Source organism: Seriola aureovittata, chromosome 6 (assembly GCF_021018895.1).
Source record: "Seriola aureovittata isolate HTS-2021-v1 ecotype China chromosome 6, ASM2101889v1, whole genome shotgun sequence".
Taxonomy (NCBI): Eukaryota; Metazoa; Chordata; class Actinopteri; order Carangiformes; family Carangidae; genus Seriola; species Seriola aureovittata.
Window position 1 is genome coordinate 2,370,296 of NC_079369.1, and position 20,498 is coordinate 2,390,793.

The 20,498-nt window shown below is 42.1% G+C and overlaps 1 protein-coding gene across 1 annotated transcript in view; it reads left to right on the forward strand.

Annotated features, from left to right (window-relative positions):
• The first annotated feature begins 1,055 nt into the window (after window positions 1-1,055).
• Window positions 1,056-20,498, forward strand: part of LOC130171372 (gamma-aminobutyric acid receptor subunit gamma-3) — a 41,664-nt gene continuing 22,221 nt past the window's right edge. The window contains exons 1-3 of the mRNA XM_056379348.1: window positions 1,056-1,682; window positions 1,965-2,110; window positions 14,377-14,444. Of these exons, the coding sequence (XP_056235323.1) occupies window positions 1,630-1,682; window positions 1,965-2,110; window positions 14,377-14,444 (267 nt within the window). The 5' untranslated portion in view covers window positions 1,056-1,629. The remainder of the gene's footprint in view (window positions 1,683-1,964; window positions 2,111-14,376; window positions 14,445-20,498) is intronic.

Genomic DNA, 20,498 nt, shown 5'->3' on the forward strand with positions numbered 1-20,498 from the left:
TTTCATTCTTGGTGCACAAGTGCTCCACACACAGTTGTCCATTCATTTCAAATGATAGCCAAGAGCCGTCGGGAGGGGGGGGGGGGGGGGGGGGCAGCATGTGGTCAGCTGTGCGGTTTCTTGTCATTTGCACTGGACTTGTTTGCGTCTGTTTGTCGCTGAATATTGGACAACTTTTATTTAACGGGACACATCTGTCAGATTACCCTGATGATGTCATCTGACCCCTGTCTCACCGGGGGCTTTTGGAAACTACTCAGGTCGTTTTCTCCGCACCGTTTTTCTGTCTTTCAGCATGAGACATTTCTTGGTTAGTTACCACTGGTTGTACACTACTTTTCATGATGCATTGTGGGATACTATGAGTTCACTATATAGGGTATAATCTCACTATACCTTCGGACAGCACTGCAAGATGGAGAACTCACTATATATTAGACTATAAAGGGAGTATAGTGAGTGATTTCAGACATGGTTTACGTGAGGGTTTGGAAGAAGGTAGGGAAGGTCTAAAGACAGATGCTGTCTGGTTGCATTATGGGAAATGTAGGCCCCAGTGTTTGTTTCCATTTTAATGACAAAAAGGCAGCGTATCTCGGCTTCTACTGCTTTGATTTTGACTTGTTTTTTTGTTTTTGTTTTTAATCTGTCTCTTGTGAGTCCGCCAAACTTTATGAAAGTGTAACACTAAATCACTGCAGTGCGCCTTTAAGTGTTAAATCTCTATCATTGATTATACACAAAGGAAGGGCCCCTCAATTACAATTACAAACGCTGCTACAAAGATGGCTTTATAATGTATTAGGCTTCATGCCAATTAGTAGCATTTGGCAGCTGTAAAGGAGGCTCTTGCAGCACATTCATATTCAAGCTTTCAAATAAATATAATGAAGCAGCCGCATCACCTGTCCTCAAACTGCAGGTGCAAAACCAACATCCGTGAAAATATGAATAATAACATTTAAAAAAAGTAGAAGAAATGGAAGCTTATTTACTTTTTTTTTAACTATGAAAAATTTGCAAAAGTTAGTAACTGGAATGTAATTCATATTCGTATTATAAAGCTTGATATTGAAATATTGTTCCAAAGTATTCCAATCTTTCTTCCTTTCTTTCAAACCCAGTTACAGACGCATGTTTTATCTTCATTTCTGCTCACATGTGGCAGATTCTCCCGCGCACATCAGGGGGAGAGAAAGGTTTCCCTGCTGCTGGAACAGCTCGTATGAGAGCTGCAAAGTAGTCCGTAAGAAAGTGGAGTGACGCACACTTACCAATAGAGGAGTTTTTGATGAATTACAGGCTTTCAGTGGAGGCGTTCAGAGAGTGCGCACCTGCGTACCACCAGCAGTGTCCGTGCCCAGGATACAACTGCTGCTCCGCCGCCTGGAAAACCACCGCGAGGACGGACATTGTTTTGGAAACGCCTGATTTCTTTTCTTTCTTTTTTTTTTTTCTTTTTTTTTTCTTTTTAACAATGAGTGGAATTTGTTCTGGATTACAAACTATGAGGCGCCTCTCCTCCTCTCCCCTCGCGCTCTCCTCTGAGCAGCTGTGACCATCGCGTGCAGACACCGACACGCGCCGTCCTCGCTCTCAGCTCCACTTGTTGTCACCCTGCGAGAAAACATGTCGCCCAAATTACTGTCCTGTGTCTTTCTGCTGTCAGTCATCCATACCTGGTAAGTGGCGCACTTCTGTTCCACACATCTGTGCACAGCTGTGGTGGTGGTGTTGGGGGGGGGGGGGGGGGGGGGGGGGGGGCAACAACAAAAAAACAACCTCTGCTGTGTGTGTGGGATGTTGTAACTTCAGCACAGTGCAGTCATGTGTGTCAGCTGGTAAGCACAAGGAAACTTTATGTTTGGCTCTAAGTTTACCGCGCAGTGTCACATCATGCACATGCACATGCACATGCACTAGTCTGCAGAATCCAGTGACTGTGCTGTTTTCCCCCTCCACAGCTCTCTAACACTGGAGTACGAGGGGGACTATGAGGATGTCACTGTGAACCAGATGCTGGCTCCTAAATCCCACGAAACCGACGCCACGGAAATACTCAACAATTTACTGAAAGAATATGACAAGAAACTGCGGCCGGATATCGGAGGTAATCCTCCCCTTTGTGTGAATATTGATCCGCCAAAACCAGTTGCAGACTGTAAATCCATAACATTTAGAGAGATATTGATCAAATATTGAGTTTGCATTGATAACTGCTGATTATATTGAGCTCAGTCAGTCATATGGCTTGAGACGACCTGTGTAAAAACTGCAGATGCACTAGTGTCTGTCAATCCTCACTCACCTGTAATTAAACTAGTACTAATATCATTAACTGTGGAAACACTGCAGAAATGCTTTAATAATGTGATTTAAGTGGTGCAGCAATGTAATAAATGAGTTGCAGGAAGTCTTCATTAAGTCTTTTATCACTATAAGTTTGGATATAATACTACAGAGGTGACATCACTGCTTTCTGTAATGTGGTGGTGACAGGTGTATCAAGGTTAACCCTTGCACTTCATGTCACTGGAAGCAGCATCATTGGTCCATATCAGTAGTTTTTGTTCACAGTAAATTTATCCCATCTCCATAATTTTGCATCTTTTGGATTCCATACTGAACTTGTTTTAGATTCCTGATGTTTATTTGATCATTTCTAACATATTTTAAAAAACAGAAGAAGCTCCTGCTCTGGTATATTGCATTTTTTACAATTACATTAAGGTGTGTGATAAATCTGACGCTGCGGTCAGCTGCTCGTGGGATCTGACGTGCTCCTTAGTGAGCTGGAGAAGAAACACTGTGATCACTTGCACTGACCCATGCAGCACATCACTCGATCAATATGCAGAAATACAGACACGTAAACCCAACTTCAACTAACCAAAGGATAGGTTTATTAAAGGTACACCTATCAGTTTAAATCATACTGGCTAATATTATAGTGAGAGACTCTCTTTCTAAAACATGGTAATACTTAGAAGAACTATAATGTCACTGAGTCTGTCACATACCTCCAGCAAGGACAAACAGTCCCACACATGCAGCTATTACCTTAGAAAAAAAAGGAAAAGTAAGAAGTCTGAAGTGATTTATTTGTCATAAAACATAATAAGATATAAATAGGGACATGGAAGGCAAGACAACATATATTTTCCTGTTAACTACTTAGATCTGCTCAACAGACACAGTATGTGTACATGTGGATCTGCACCAAATTGTGCAAAATTCATCGACCTCAACACCATAAATAGTTTTTATATCATGATCTTTACATTATTTCCTGAGAAAGTGATCCAAAATGTAACGGGTTCATTCCGGCTCCATGTCCCACACCTTCGCCAAGTTTGGTGCAAATTGTTTCAGTACTTTTCGTGTAAAACTGCTGACAAAAAAACAAACAAACAAATAAACCATGTGACACAGGTGAATCAGCTGTAAAACCTGCTGTGTAAAATAACAAGTGTTAAAGCAACTGACAGTCAAAATGAGCTATTTATAAGTTTTGCTATCGCTACATAGCTAACATTAGCATTAACAGCTGTTTACTCACCAGTCTGGAAGAAACAAGTTCGACATCAAACTTCATTCCTTTACTCACCAACACCCCAAAGTTAAGGACTTGTCTCTATCACGTCTTTTCTTCTACTGAAGTTAGCATGCTAACCAGCTAGCCGCGGCTCGCTGTCACTGTGGCCTCCAATCTGCCCTGAAGACGTAGCGTTGGTCAGAGTTGCTCTTGTCACCTGCTCCCGGCTCCTCTAAGTTGTGGTCCACAGTAGATATAATGTAGATCTGACAGAAATATCTAATGAGTTAATGAAGTAACAATAAAGAAAAGAATAGAAATAAATCAAAAGAGGAGATACTGTATCAAAAACAAGATTTGTGAGGAAAATGAAGAGCCAAGGTCAATCCTGACTCACTTACACTCACATTTCTCTGAGGCTGTGAATTACTGTAATCTTCTGTCTTTGGTTTCCAGCCTCAAGCAAAAGAGAAAACGTCTCCGTTACCCGTCGACCTAAAGTAACAAAAGTCAGGATGTACATAACTCATCAGCATATCCCCATGAATATAAATTACATTTCGAGATTGAAACCCTGAGTGGAGGAGAGGGATGTGAGGAGTTCTGTAATATAAAGCAGAGGCTCCTGTTTGTATTTTCATACGTGAGATGATCAGACCGTGTGCTGTTAGTTGGGTCTGATGAGCCAGTGTTTCCACTCAGCTCCTCTCACACATCTCTGCTCCTGATTCTGATTCTGCTCTTCGTGTCTGTTGTGCTTCGCTGAGGGTTTGCGAAAGTGGCGTCTGACGTCTACATTCATATCCTGGTATACGGTATATGGGATATAATGGGACTGGGAGTGGGTGTTTATATGAAGTATTTCCAGGACTTTGTTTCTTGCGGGATAAATGCAGCTTCTAGCTTTTATAGAAAGCACCAGGTTTTGTGTTATTTTCTGACCGTCAAGCTGCTGGTAACAGACCACAGTGACCACAGCTCAGGGTGGAGCTGCAGTTCAGGTTGTTCCTCCACCTGAGTGAGTGAAGTACAGCGGCGCAGATATCAGCAGGTCACTGGAAGAAGCTGTCGTGTTTTACAGTCTGCAGCGCCTCGGACACGATTGTTCCCTCAGCTTCAACTCGTGACCACGATTCTTTGTGTTTGACAGCTGTTGTCACAATCATCATGTCTGTGGTACATTAGCTCAGCTCAACACGACTGCACCTGACTGGAATTGACAGTGCACGTAATAAAAGAGACAGTTGATATCCAATAATGTATATTAAAAAGCAAATGAAATTTAATATTGACCACACTCCCGCTGTTCATTTTCATGCATATATATATATATATATATATATACATGCATGTACATATACTTATTCTTATCACGTCTGGTGTTTTTTGCCACTTTCAGGTTCTTTAGCTCTCTACGCTCTAAATCCTCTCCTGCCTCCTCTAACACAAACAAAGATAATTCAGTGTGATACGTTAAAGATTTCCTAACAGCGTCAGGTGACTTATGGTCCGTGCACCACCCGAGCATTTATGTTGATGAATCTGTTGGTAGCCTCCTCCTCACACGACAAAAAGAAAAGGACTCAGTTTGCAGACGACGCAGCTTTACCCTGCACACTGATGAACTCTATATTTACTTTTAAATAAATCATTCACGTCATGCAAATTAGCTTTTTCTTCTTCTGCACTTTATTGTTCATCATGTTAGCCATGTGTTTGCTGACCAAGGTAGCTTTGTATTAACAGCTTCTCACTGATCATCAGAGTTCCTTAAAAACAGCAGTTGGAAAAGACCATTTAGTAACTGACCAGGAGCTTTCAATCACATCCTATGAGTTACAAAGCTCTTTACACTTGCTGTAATTTGTAATGTAACATTAACATACAGTGGCATCATCAGTTAAGTTGATATAGTGAATGTAAACCACAGCTGTTAGCCTGGTAGCTAAAAGATGCTATAAGTTCAGTAGAACTGAGGGGAAGAGTTTTATCTCTTGATTCATGGTTAATATAAAAATACTGAATGTAGGTGCTTTAAGTTAAAATTTCTGCTGTCTTTTTTTTATTTAAAAGTTATGTAATTATGTTGGTCATCATGATGTTGATCCTGAACAAATACTTCAACAGTGACATGACCTGATCCACTAGAAACAGGAAGTCTCACTCTGTTTGTGTGAACCACAGAAACACTCACAGTGGTGTTACAGAGTGGAGCTTCTTCCCTTACAATCTATCTTTGACAAGTGTTGACAGGCGTTAACAGAGAGGACACAAGCCGACAAAAGCCAAGGTTAATTTAGGTCTGACATCAAGTTACTGACTGAATTAACATTAATTAGTGAGACCGCAGATACGATGTACCACCAGCAACGTTTCTCACATTAACTACAGAAAGTGACAAGAAGCTGAAAGTTTTCTTCACTGTGTCTTTCCAGCCTCAGAGTCACTCACCAGTGGGACAGGATGGAAAGCCTCACTTTCCCAAAATGTCCTCCCTCCGATTGGCCTACAACTCACACACGCAGCCAGTCACACGGAAAATGATTATTCTATAGTGTATCACAGGTCTGTTTCCCTCTAAGAAATATCTACTTGTATGGATAATTTTAAAGAAGCAACTATTAATAGGATTTGGGCAATTAGCCTTTTTTAAATTTATTTATTTATTTTTAAATTCCCCTGACCGCAAACTACAGATAAGTAAATTAGAAAGTCATTTGTTGTGATGCTGGCCCATTGATGGCAGATGGTGCGCTAAAGTCATTTGACCTTGTCTTATTAAACATTAATGAATGTGACTTTTTAAAGCTTGTAATGTCCCGGGTTAAAGCAACAAGGGGGAACTTCCAGCACGCGGCTTGAATGTAAAGAGATGTTTGGAGACAGTCTGAGCTGAATATATATCTCGTATGTGCCTCTATCACAAATGGTGTTTGATTGAATGAGAATCGTACACATTATAACTTTAAAGAGGAACGTTATCTCACTGTTCCATGACTAAAGCGTAGCTCTCTAATAGACTTTTATAATTGCCGGCTGTGTCGTTTTTCCTCTATTTTGCAATAATGTCAAGACACAAACAGTTTAAAGCTGACACCATCAGGCTTTCAAAGCTGAAGACTAAAAAAGAAAACACAGAAAATTACAAAAGTAGAAAAGAAAGTACAAAAGGAACATGTTGTTTCAACCGACACCTTTAGTTTAGACTTTTGTTTGGAGCGTCACAGAGTAACTGCGTTATCTACAAAAGACGCTGTCAGGATCTGTCAGAAAGAGCTCAGAGGAAAACAGTGATTGATTGATCTGGTTAACACAGTGTGTGTTTAAGTTCACTCTAATCAATCAGAGCTGTGTGTCAGAGAAACAACAAACAAAGCAACATGTTGCAGACAATCAGCTGTCTGTCACAGTCAGCTGAGAGGAGTGAGGGAACACACTGCGTTGTGTTGCGTTGCGTGTGCGTAGCGGCTAATGTCGCTGACCTGCGTTTCTGCTGCGTCGCTGCTGCGTCGCTGCTGCGTCGCTGCTACTGCAGCTCCATCTCTCTACATAGAGTTTGCAGGTTACTGGAATGTTGGATTTCTTTTCTTTAATAAATAAATTCCTGATTTGTTTTTGACAGAAAACATCAGTAGTTGTGCTGCTGTGCAAATAGTGATGGACATTCATCCAAACACATGTGGCATGACTGTGCACAACCGGTTCTAAAACACTCAACACAACAAGCTAATGTACCTGTTTTGTTTTCAGAAAATATGACACATGTACAAAGTAAAGTAGTAAATAAACCCTCTGAGTACCAACCCCAACAGATTGAGCTCCAGTCTCAGTTTCAGCCATAGTGCAGTTATTCTCCCACACACTCATTTAAACTGGTGTGCTGCTTCTCACTGGGTGACAGATGATCGTCTGCGGTGGTCGGCCGGAGGGCGGCGATCTGTTCTGCTTTTTGAATATTTCAGTGTCCGTGGCATTTCCTCTACTGACGAACCTGGACAGTGACAGGAGAAGTTAGTCTTTACGCCATCAGTCATCGTGTGTAGACGTAAAGCTCACGGAGTTTCTGCTGATGTGATTAATGAGTAGACGCAGATGTGCAGCAGTTAAACCGGGAATCAGGACGAGAAACAAGGAAACACGTTTGAGACGGTGATGAAACCACTTTGCTCTTGAAAGTTTAGGTTTTTTAACGTTACTGCATTTTATTCTTACACATTGTTTTACACGTTTTCTGCCAAGAAAAGAAAACACATATTGATATAATATTATTAATAATTAAGATAGAATATGTTATAATAATTTAAAATATTATACCTATTATGATATAATCATGTTATTTAATAATAACTTTTATTATATGATAATAATTATAGTTGAAATATTGATGTAATAAATCAAAGCTTTGAATTAAGTCATAATTGAGATAATTAAATATGAGACAGGAAGTCAGAATTATGAGATTATAAGACGGATGATTTGGTACCAAGTCGACATTTTGAGTTACTAAGTCAAACTAACAATATGAGATAGTCATTTTTATTTAGTAAATATTTAAATTACTACATCAAAATTATGAAACTTAGATTTTGTCTCAAACAGTTCGACTGGGTAACTAAAGATTTTTACTCAGCAAATTGAATTAGCTTCCTGATTTGAAGGCAGGTTTATCCACAGTGACAACTTCAAAATGATCATATACACTTTCAGTGGTTTGTTTGATATTGATAAATCTTGATAAATCTGGAGCAAATTTTAAAACTTACTTTGCAAAAAGTTATTATTATTATATCATTATTATACATTTCAGGTCACCTGAGGAGTAAAAGGCAGTGCTATGAATTAATCTGATCATTTTACTTGTGATTTTGCAATGTTGCATCATCACAATTTATATATTAATGTATCAGTATTGTGATATTGATTTAAATTTTTAATATTTTTTTTCTTTATTTCTTTCTTTTATTATTTATTTGCCCAGCTCTGTTTAATATTAAAACAGTAACGATAATCCTCTTTATTCCAGCACTGACTAGCCATCACTACTATCCCACATAGGCAACACCTACTCCCTGCCTCGTACCTTTTATTGATCGGTAACGGGGATTAATGAAAATCAAAGATGGATTATTGTTCAGACTGAGGAGCCATTCAGGAGCGGATGTGATGAGAAGATCCACAGCCCACTCAGGAAAACACACAAGCCGTCAGAGGTCAAATGAATCAATCAGTTTGACTCTTCCCATCAGTGGAAGTTCAATCAACTCATTAAATATTTCAGAGCTTTGTGAACAGGGAGCGTTACCCTGGACACTGCATCTGCTGCTGTTCACATAGACGGAGGTCAGAAAAGACAAAGAGAGGTGGGACATAGTGTGGAATTACAGTACAGGATTCAAACGACGTGTAAAGTTGAATACTTTCAGATCATTGTTTCTTTCTTTTCTTTTTTCTTTTCTTTCTGTTGCTCAAACTCTTTGTAAAACAACGACAGGCTAATGCGGTCTGAAAAGGCCATTTCTAATTCTATTTCAACATAAAAAGGCAAATATCCAGCCGTGGTCACGTGTTTCCATGAGTATCACCGTCAGAATGTCAAACCCAGAGACGAGTCTGTCCCTCGCTCTTCAACCGGCAGCTAATGTACCTCCGTTCAGCAGACGGGGCCAGACTCCAGAGCAAACCTGGAGAGAGATTAGCTAATGTCTCCCTGGACCTGTTCATCATCCTCTGCCCACCCTAATGACAAATAAATCTCACAAGAGGTTATGGCTCCCCTCTCCCCCTCACTGGATGATTTTATACGTGTCTCCGAGTGCTCGTTCGCCGGATCGTACCGTCCCCTGGGGAGAGTTCATCCTCTGTTATTCTGTTGTTATTTAAAAAACGCCCATTTTCAGACCACATACTTTTGTTGTATTGGTATCTGAGGAGATAGCATCATGAACAGTGCAGTGTACTTAGAGGATGACCATTCAGAGTGATTCACCAATGGCTGCACTGATAAATAACCCGCACACAACTGCTAATTAATTTCTAAGTTCATCTATTTCCCCAAACTTAATGAGCTGTCCCCATTTACCGAATGACTAGTCACAGCCTAACTGCTGCTAAGTGGCACTGTAGGCAGGTGGAGAATTATAGCCTCCAACACAATTAGCATTGTATAATGAAGAAAGTAATGTGATGCAGCTTCATTGCCAAAGGTGCGAATCTTCAAAGGGACATAATTAACAACTGAAATACCTGTTTAGTCTTTCACAGCCCACACACCTTAGGGCCTGTTTTCAAAGAGCGACACAGGCAGCAGCTTCCTGTGACACTGCGAACGCAAAATGTGCGCAGTCTGTCCCTTTGTTACCGTGGCAGAACAACATGAGCGCGCTGTTGACGAGTTGGTTTGGTGAATACTGATTCTTTGACAAAGCTTTGACATTTGTTTTTTCTCTAAGCCCGTCCACATGGCGCACATGCAGTTTGCAAAGTCATTTGATGCGGATTAAAGGGGACCTATTATGCTTTTCTGAGTTTTTCCTTTTTTATAGTTTCTTATGTAGGTTTTTGTGCATGTAAATGGTCTCCAGAGTAACGAGGATCACAGTTTACAACAAAGGTAGCAACTCTGATAATTTTCTCCTTTGTATGAAACGCCTTGTTGGGAGTCCAATCATTACTTCCTGGTCCTATTGATCTCAATACTTCTATTGGTGCTGCCCACCTGCCACCTGGACGCCCCGCTGCAAGCTTGGCAAGCCCCCCCACATAACTACTTATAATGAAGAGTTTTTCTTTAGTTTTGTAGCCATGCCGAAAAGACACCATGTTCCACCATGCTTTATTGTTCCACGGTTCTCCACTGCTCCAAACATTATAATGTGAGCCCGCACATCACCGCTTTAGAAACCACTCACAGTTTAGAGACGTTTCATTTTCACGACGGTTATTTCTGTAGTTCACGCTTCACACTCAGTCAGCATTGTTATTGTGGATTGGTGATGTTAACCATGTTACCGCGACCTGATCACGTTAGTAAGAAGCAGCAAAGCGAAGATATAAATGCTTAAACGTTTGTCAGTGTTGACATGCTGTACCTCGTTAGCTCAGATAAATTGTCCATCATTTTATCTGAATTCGTTTTCCAGTAACTATGTGCACTAAAGTTTAATTCATTCAGATTTACCGGCGTCGTAAACCAGCAGGAGGTGAAGCCTTATATTTCCATTATATTCCTTAAGTTCAGAAGTGACCACACTTCAAAAATCAACAGGGTTTCTTATAGAAGTTAAGTTATGAATAATGTCATCAGAAGTCTTTGCAGACTGTCCAGCGTCTTGATTCGCAGCGGTCTTCATATTTCTTCCTCCTTCCGGCTGCCTGACAGCGGGTACCTTTTGTAACCTAACGAGTCAAACCCACAAATAATTCAGTTAGCTAATGATATTCTCACTGGTTTCAGCGGAAATGTTTTGTTACTACTGTAGGTAGAAGTGCAAGTTATCATGCTAATGTTTGCAGCTCTGTGAGCATCCACTCTCCTGCTATATACTGAATCAACTGTAAATTTTATCTCTACAAAATTGTTGCAAGGCAGACCAAAATGTAGTGAACAGAAGCAGCACTCTACATCGATCAAGCTAGACCATCATGCATTGCAGCAGAAGAAAAAAGTCTCACTTACAGGTTAGGTGCTAACGTTAGCTGCTAAAATTATAATTAAAACCCCCGAGGAGACAAGATTTTACCAAAACAACACAGACTGACAAAACACTTAGAAGTGACATAAATAGAGTAAATCGTACATAATGCATGGAAGATGCCTGAAAATTGCACGTCTTGTAAGATAGCATTTTTATTCTAATGTTATGCTCTTTTTTTTATGCGAACAAGATAATAATTACTAATATCCAACGGATAATTACGTGGAGAAAAGCTGCTCCAGACTTTCCTCTCTCCGCAGTATTTTTCATGAGGTGCCATTGTTATTGGCACAGCCTTTAAAAATATATGAGGCAAATAAAGCTGAAAAGAGAATAAGCACTCTGAGTTATGCTCCACTTCACCTGAGTCTCTTGCACTGTGCTTCTATGACTGTCACTGACCAGGAGCCTCATCACCGCTCGGCAGATTTAAACCTGGATATCCTGCTGAATCTATAGATGTTCCTCCTAGTCGTCTATGTATAACTGTACAGCCGGACAGGACGTCATTCATAATTTCTGAGTGGGTATCAATCCAAAAAGACACAATGTGAAGATCATACATGTAACGAGAGTCAATTTAAACGTAATCTGTGCATGAATTTCATCAAAATCCGTCCGCGCCCATCCTCTGCACGACCTCCGCTGTGAGAACATCACGTTACCTCCTGCTGAATATAAATACTGGTACAATTAGGTGCAAACCAGCCCGATTCATAGGAAACAGGGTTACGCTGCAGTGTATCTCTGCATAGTGAAGCGTGTGGATTACTTTGTGATCTAAATTAGATGAAACCTCCTCAGTGCTGGTGATATTCTCTTTTGGAAACAGTGTAATGAAGCGGTTTATCTTTCCGATGGGAACAAAAATATTGTATCTTCTCTTTGTCTGTTTCTTTTACATAATGAAACTCTGACAATGCACAACCTTATTATAAGCAGAGAAATTTTGGGGAGAGACCTGATGAAAACCTTTTGAGATTCCTGTGGCCATTATTGATCTCCATTAATTATGGCACGGCTTGCACCAGCAGGCTGTCTGCATATGAACCCCCCCCCCCCCCCCAGGTCAGAAGAGGAGAGGCGTGGGAAGCAGAGCGGCGGTGTGTTGAGGGCCAACCAGCAGGGTTGATTGTCTCCAATTAATTTCTTGTCATGGTGGCTGCTCTTCAGGTCAACAAAGATCTTGCTGCAGGAGCTAACGTTGCTACTTGACAGCTTACACACACATGAGTTGTTAACTCACTCGTAGCAGTGTGGTTGAAGTGTTTGCAGCCCTTTTCCATCCGGTGGTGATGTGGTATGAAACGGCCACTGATCAGGGCAGGATTTACAGAGATGTACAAATGAGTTATCATAAAACGTCGTGGAATGATTTTGTCAGATCTCTGAAGCTGTTTTTCTTTGTTTTATTCCCAGTGGCTTCGACAGTAGATCTATTCATTCTGCTCACCAGGTGTTGTGTGGTTATGAATATGGGGCTTTTGAAAAGCTGCCTCAGCGGGGACTCTGCACAAGTGTTCTCCGGTGTGCCATCTGTCAGCACGTGAACTGAACGCCAGAATAGACACTGTCAGGTGGGAAAAAAAATTCTCGCTGTGGATTTAATTGGCTGAGACGCAAAACACTCCAAAGACAGGTAATGTAAAATGATGGAGGAGCTCTTTGCTATGCTAATGTGAACGCTCATGGCAGCAGTATGTCACACCTGTCTCGTAGCCGGATTCAAAATTCAAGCTTTAGAGAGAGAGAGAGAGAGTTGGGGGAAGCCAGAGGTGTCCCAGCACGAGAGAAGCTGTCGGAACTGGGAGAAAGAATTACACTCAACAACCTGTATGTGTTGATGTGGTGATGCAGACCTCTCTCCTCAGTCAGTAACTTTATATATATATATACATCTCCCACAAACAGGAGATGAGGATTCACACACTGAGCTGATTTCATGACATTAAACCCCCTAAAATACATTAGATCCCTGTTTAGTCTTTAAGCTGCACTAATTGATATTATTATATTAATTACATTTTAAAGAATGACTACACGTGATGTTTAAGATGTGGCCCACAGCGACCAGCCGGTCAACACAGTGCAGCATTCAGCAGCTGAGCAGCCAGATGTTTGCCTCAGGAGTTCCAGCTGTTTAACTTGTAATAGTAATAATTTATTAATGAGGGCAGGTACGACTTGATATTTATAGATTATTAAATTGGCACTAATCAATATCTTTACAACAACAATGCATCAAATAACAAAGTGACAATGTGAAAATTTCAAATTCCTTATTTATTCCTTTTAAGTTGTTAAAGATGTTCAACATCAGGACGACACCAGTCCCACTTCCTGTCTGAGTGAAACCTGATGGATCAGTGGTGAAATAATATTTATATTAAGTTCTCATTAAATTTCTTGATACCATTGGATTAATATCGTATGGCAGGAAAACTAGACAACACACTACAGCTCATCATTTTTTAGCCTGTTAGCTCCTCACTAGCTGAACTGATGCTGCAGCTGAGAAACTAAAACTAAAGGCCTCAGTGTTTTTAACGTAGAGAATTATCTCCTGCCTTCAGATTATGCAGAAAAGACTGGATCTGGAGGAAGCGCTGTGTTACCACCACAGCGCTTCATCTTGGTCCAATCAGGGATAGAGGCGCTGCCGGTTTATCAGTTAATTGCATTCATGTAGCGTCCCAGGTGGAGCTCAGTTCGTGATTGGCTGGCTGGATAAGAAAAGCAGCAGGGAGAGGAGGGATTAGGAGCCAGCGGACTGCTCCGAGCTTCCTCTGACACTCGTCAGCAACATCTTTTCATCTGACATTAAGTTGTAACAGCGTGTCGTGTTGTGGTGTTTCCTGTGGCCCGGTGCTCAGCGCGTTAGTGCAAGCGTTGATGCAGAATTGCTGCTGCTGCAATCGAGAGGACGCTTTCACGACCGCTGTTTGTGTGATGAAGACTAATGTGTGATCAAGATTAAAAACTACAACTCCCCGAGGACTGCTTCCCTCAGCAGCTCCTCGCTCCTCAAAGGGCTCTGTACAATAAAGTGCCATCGATCCAGCTTCACTTTGTCTCTTTGATTTTAACAAGCAGCAGGTATGAAACGTCTTGATCTGTAATTATTTTTTCTCTTTTTTTCCCCCACAGTCAAACCAACCGTCATAGACGTCGACATATTTGTGAACAGCATCGGCCCAGTGTCGTCCATAAACATGGTGAGTCCCTCCGTTCACTTCTGATATGTTCAATTGTATTTACACAGTATTTCGTGTTCCTGTAAGTTCAGCGTGAGCGACCATCGTGGGAGCAGAGCTGCGGCGCGGTGAGAGGCTCTCAGACGTCCACAGGACCTCCACCTCTCAGTCCACAGGACCTCCACCTCTCAGTCCACGGTCCTCCACCTCTCAGTCCACAGGACCTCCACCTCTCAGTCCACGGTCCTCCACCTCTCAGTCCACAGGACCTCCACCTCTCAGTCCACAGGACCTCCACCTCTCAGTCCACAGGACCTCCACCTCTCAGTCCACGGTCCTCCACCTCTCAGTCCACAGGACCTCCACCTCTCAGTCCACGGTCCTCCACCTCTCAGTCCACAGGACCTCCACCTCTCAGTCCACAGGACCTCCACCTCTCAGTCCACGGTCCTCCACCTCTCAGTCCACAGGACCTCCACCTCTCAGTCCACGGTCCTCCACCTCTCAGTCCACAGGACCTCCACCTCTCAGTCCACGGTCCTCCACCTCTCAGTCCACGGTCCTCCACCTCTCAGTCCACGGTCCTCCACCTCTCAGTCCACAGGACCTCCACCTCTCAGTCCACGGTCCTCCACCTCTCAGTCCACAGGACCTCCACCTCTCAGTCCACGGTCCTCCACCTCTCAGTCCACAGGACCTCCACCTCTCAGTCCACGGTCCTCCACCTCTCAGTCCACAGGACCTCCACCTCTCAGTCCACGGTCCTCCACCTCTCAGTCCACAGGACCTCCACCTCTCACACTTGCTGCTTCGAGTGCATCAGTGTGTTCACAAGTACAGCAACGTGCAGAGCGCTCTAAGTACCTGGATGGTTTTGTGGAGTGTGAAACGCTGGGCACTTCTCACCTTCAACGGTCGCCATCTTGGCTTCGTAGCGGCTTATTTTCAAACTTGTGAGAATGGCGACTTGGGAAGAAGGACACGTCAACTGCAGCGATGGCGGCTTACTTTCCATGTCCGCACAAGACAGCATCAGGACGTTCGTTTTCACGGCAAGCGAGCAAAGCAGCTGACAGGCCGGCGACAGATGTGTCCACATGTTGCGATGGGCGAGAGCCGGTGAGAACACAACAGCAGTGTTTGATTTGGGAGAACACCACACACACACACACACACACACACACACACACACACACACAGTGTACACAGTGTACTACATGTGAGTGTACTGACTGAAGTGTCCGACCTGAGACGCAGCACAGAAGAGCATCACTCACTAAATGACTTTGGGATTTAATCAGAACCAATTGCATGATGGGAATGTTCATGTAACATACAGTGTAATGTTAATATAAACACTGAGTATCTTAGTAATCTGAAGATATTAATTTAATAACAAAAAAATCTACTTTTGTAGTCAGACTTCTTTCAGTAAATTTGCTCAGTGTGTGAAAAAGGGAATAGTGTTGGTCTAGGAGGCAGTTGATCAATGTCTGATTTCTTATTAGAATATTTTAGCGTCATGTGTTCGTGTGTTTCCCTCAGTTGGTTAGTTCGACTAAAATTGAGTCTCATATTTATTTTCTATTTCTCGCTCACGTGCCACATGTGAGTAACAGTGTTTGCACCGTGCAGCACCTTGTACCTCAGGTTTGAGCAGGTGCTTTATAAACAAAGTTACCTTACTTACTAGCGCTGGCGGGCAAAAGGTTGTCTCCCAGAGGTGTGATTTCATCCTCCTTTTAAAAAAAAAAAAAATGACAGCTCACAAAACTTTATGAGCCTGTAACAAGACGGGCTTTAACCAAGTGGCTGAGGGGAGGGAAGGAAGGGGAGAGGGCGATCAGAGAGGGATAAGGGAGGCCGCGGTGGATATAGACATGGAAGGGAAAGCACAGAGATTGGAGAGGCGAGTGAGAGGCGGGAGATTTTATGATACCTGCAGTTGAGTGTATGAGAGAGAGAGAGAGAGAGAGAGAGGTTTTCTTGGACAGCGTACTTCGTACTTCTGGTCTCATAATAATTGTCTGCACACGGTAATGTCTCCAGAGGACCATCAGACATATTGTACCATGAGCAGGTTGACCACGCCCACCTCATAATTGGTTCAGAATACGCTTGAGACTTCGATGTCGCCTGAATGTGAAAACTGTGACTTCGGCTAAATTTCATACTTTTGCCATGAAACAGGAAGTTGCTGTAACTCAAAATACACATTCTTCAATCTGCCCCAAATTTCACACGTTGCACGACAGTCTCACACTGAGGACATCTGCATGCTGATATGAAGTCAGAGTCACAGCGCCACCTACTGAAAACAGGAAGTATCCCTTGAGTGACAATCATCATTTGATTACCTCGACCTTTTCATCATCCTGACCCGTGAGCACGGTGTCAACGCTGCTTAATATTATAATTATGATTTTAACTGTGTTGAAAACCAGGACATGTTAGTGATTTACTTGTGATATTTGTCAGGACTTCAAACTGGGAAAATCCCAGACAAACTGGGACGTCTGGTTAACGTATGTTTGTATCAACTCAAAGGTGCCGTGCTAAAACACACAGGTGTTCTCTGTTATTCTGGACTATTTAATCGTAGTTTGCCCACCCTTACATTTACGACGCCACCTCGAGTCAAACACGTCTCTAATCACAGGAGAGAAACATCTGACTTGCTTCCTCGTGTTATAGATAAAACAGCAACGTCCCTGTGTGTTTTCAGTCCTGTCACTAACCTCGTGTGGGACGCTGCAGCGAAGCAACGCCTCAGACTTTATGATGGCATTTCTGAAATATTCATCATACACGAGAGCCTGTTGTTACTGCATTTTTCCTGCATTTTCAGTGCTACTATAGCACCCTCTCTTTTCTGTGTGACAAGCTAATTTTAAACCCTATTGTCAAAGAAGAATTCATATACAGTCATATCAGTTGTCAAACTTGTATTGTTTCTAATTACAATGCAGTGTAGCTATAATTCAGGGTGTCATGGCTTCTCTCAGAGACAGACGGTAATTAATTTCCCTCTCTTTAGAGGAAATGAGGCCATTTTCACATCAAAAAGTACAATGAAAGAAAAAATAAAAAGACATTCTCCACACATGGAAAAATTTTAATTTGAAAATCCGAAAGAAAAGAATTTATTAATGTTCATTAGACAGCTGAAGTATTGTACCAGCAGGACATAAAGTTGGGACTGCCTACGTACAATGCGTGAATGGTTTGAGGGGAGTGGCTGCTGCTTCATTCGTACTTGAATCACTGATATTTTCTACTGGTGTTTGGCCTGATTGACTAAAACAGGAAGTGAGCTTGCCGTCCCAGCAATTGATCTTTCCTTCTATGTAATCTGTCCAGCATGTTCTGGGTCTTTACCACAGTCTTCAGTTGGATGAGCTGAGACTATCTGCATCAGGAGTTGTCTAAAAGGCATCGTGATAAGTTGCCTGAACATCGGCCAGATGTGCCAGATGTCTGAGCTCCTCACTCACAGAGCTCGTTAACATTTGCTGTCAATAAAGTAAGTAAGTAAAGTGAGTTTTCTCCCTCTCGTGGTCGTGTAAGTTAGATCAAGTGATCACATATCCTCAAGGAATCAACAGAGAAGCAGATAAAGTAATCTTAGAAAGAAAGTAATTTTACTCTCCTTACTGCAGTTACTTCATTACTACTCACATCTACAACTGAGGTGAGAAATTTCCACCATTTTCCACTCAATTTTCTTGACGGTTTTGAACGCACCATCTAAGAACTTACAGTGCGCTCATGATAGCAAGTGTGAGTGTAGGAGTACGCACGTGGGATGGGATGTGAGAAGTTCATATCTGAATACAGGGCAGCCAACAGTGTGTGATGCACGTTTTTCGGTTAGATACTATAAAAATCCAGCTAACTCGGCTAACGTCGACAAGTTCAGTATTTGTTTAATATTGTCTTTGTGTATTCTTCCAGTCCGTCTTTGCTTCTCTCTCCAGTCGGCGTAGTGACGGTGAAGATCACCGTGATCGGCCCATTCAGAAGAAACAATAAGCAGAGCTATGTTTTAATAAGCAGTTAACATTATGGGGCAACATCTTAGTAATTATAAAGAAGCTATTTTTTATACTTGTGGGTCACACGGTGTCCAAGGCAACCTCGGTTAAGCTGTGATTTCCTGCCAGAGCCAGAGCCGGTGGGGTCCGTACTCTCAGACACTGGATGCCCAGAGAAATGCAGGATCCATGCAGGTTCATTTCCCACTGCATAAGTGAACTGCTGGCGGGGGCTAATGCCTCGGTACTGTGCTTTTCTTTAGCTCCTCATTTTTAGTGTCCCTGCAATGTGCAGCCCACTGTCATTGTTTGCCTCTCACTTGCTGTGATTTCAAATGGCCGTGATCATTTTTTTTTTTTTTTTTTTTTATTCCTATCATAAAAACCTTCCTTCAATACGTTTGGTCAGCTGGTTCAACTGAGCTACTGGATGCATCAGTTACAGGCAGAACAAGGCAGTTCATCCACTTCATCAGTCAGAGTGGTGGTTCTGGCTGGAAGATTTGGGTAATGAAGTCATCAGCATGAGGATCGTATAACGAGGCAGATACTGAAGTGATTGCAGGAAAAGAACAATTCACAGAAAAGAACAGTTTGATTCTGTAGTTATCAAATTGTTGGAGCCATTTTCAATTGTAGCCAGGGTGGCGCTGTGGACAGCCATGAGAGTTTATTTAAGTCCTTGAACTCACCGTCATCTCAGACATAAATGCGACCAGAGAATCCAGTGAAAAGATTGTGCATGGATACAAGAAAAATATAGATTTGAAGTTGAAAGGTAACCACTGTCTTGTTCATCAACCCAGTATAAAGCACTGGGATGTAGTTACTCTACCTTTTTATAGACACAGAACTCCATGCAGTGGGACGTTATAAGAGGGAACATTAGTAATGGGATGTTGTTTTGCCTGAGTACTTGCACTCTGCATGTAGCAAATCTGTTGATCCATCCTACACAGATCAGACAACACAGTGTGGACCGAGGTTCATCCATAAAATTCTTTGCATCTCAAAATGATCATTAATGTCTTATTTGCAAGAAGGGGCAGGAAGGTCATTGGAATATGCCTCACAGAAATGACTAGCTGCACCAACCCGGGCGTCACAGAGCAGCGGTGTCATCATGGTGAGGGGGCTTCTGACAGTTTATTCCACACCAAGCCATTAGTCAGCCCGGTCTCAGCACCTGATTTGTATTCTAGTCGTTTTAAACATTGGGTAAACTGTGTCAGAATAATTCCAGAGTCGACATTAAGCCATGTGCAGATTCTCAATAATGAGTGGTATTCCCATTTGTCTACATGATTTAAAAATTGACGGGGAATTTTTTTTTTTCCATTTTCCAAAAGTGAATCTGTTCAGCTCGACCTATCTAAGCATCTTTTAGGCCAGACAGAATGATTAATGACGGAATTAAATATTTCATTTCGTCTCATGTCTGTATCTATAGAGAGTAAACACACACTGGATCACAGGGGGTGGCGGAAGAAGTTTTGTGTTGACGGCAAAATGAGAAAAACCTGCTGTGAAATGTAACTGGAAATTTCAGCCCAAGAGAAACAAGAACGTCCAGGTTCTGGTTGCAAAGAAAGAAAGCCTCATTCACAATCCTGTTGACGTTTGCAACAAAGCTGATAACTACTAATTCAGATCTGGAACGGAGTCAGTATAACATGGTGCTCGCTTCATATGTTTAAAGGCCCCATCCAGTGTAAAGGTCTGTGTCCATGTGTAGTGTGATTATAGATCAGCTCTAGCTTCTATATTAATACTGTGAAAGTATCAAAGCCTCAGTCCACAGAGAAATGCACACAGCCTGTATTCAGACACTGAGCCTTAAAACCAGCCGTCAGGACTTCTGGAACTTTGTGATGTCACAACAAAGCAGTCACTGCTCTACTAACTACACTAACCTTTACAAAAAGATGCTAACTAGCTAACCGTTCTGAAAAGATGCTAACTGCGCTAACCGCTCCTATCCGTCTGCTAGTCTCTGGTTCTGGTCTCAACAGTCACAACAGTCTGGGTCTGACTGAGGCTC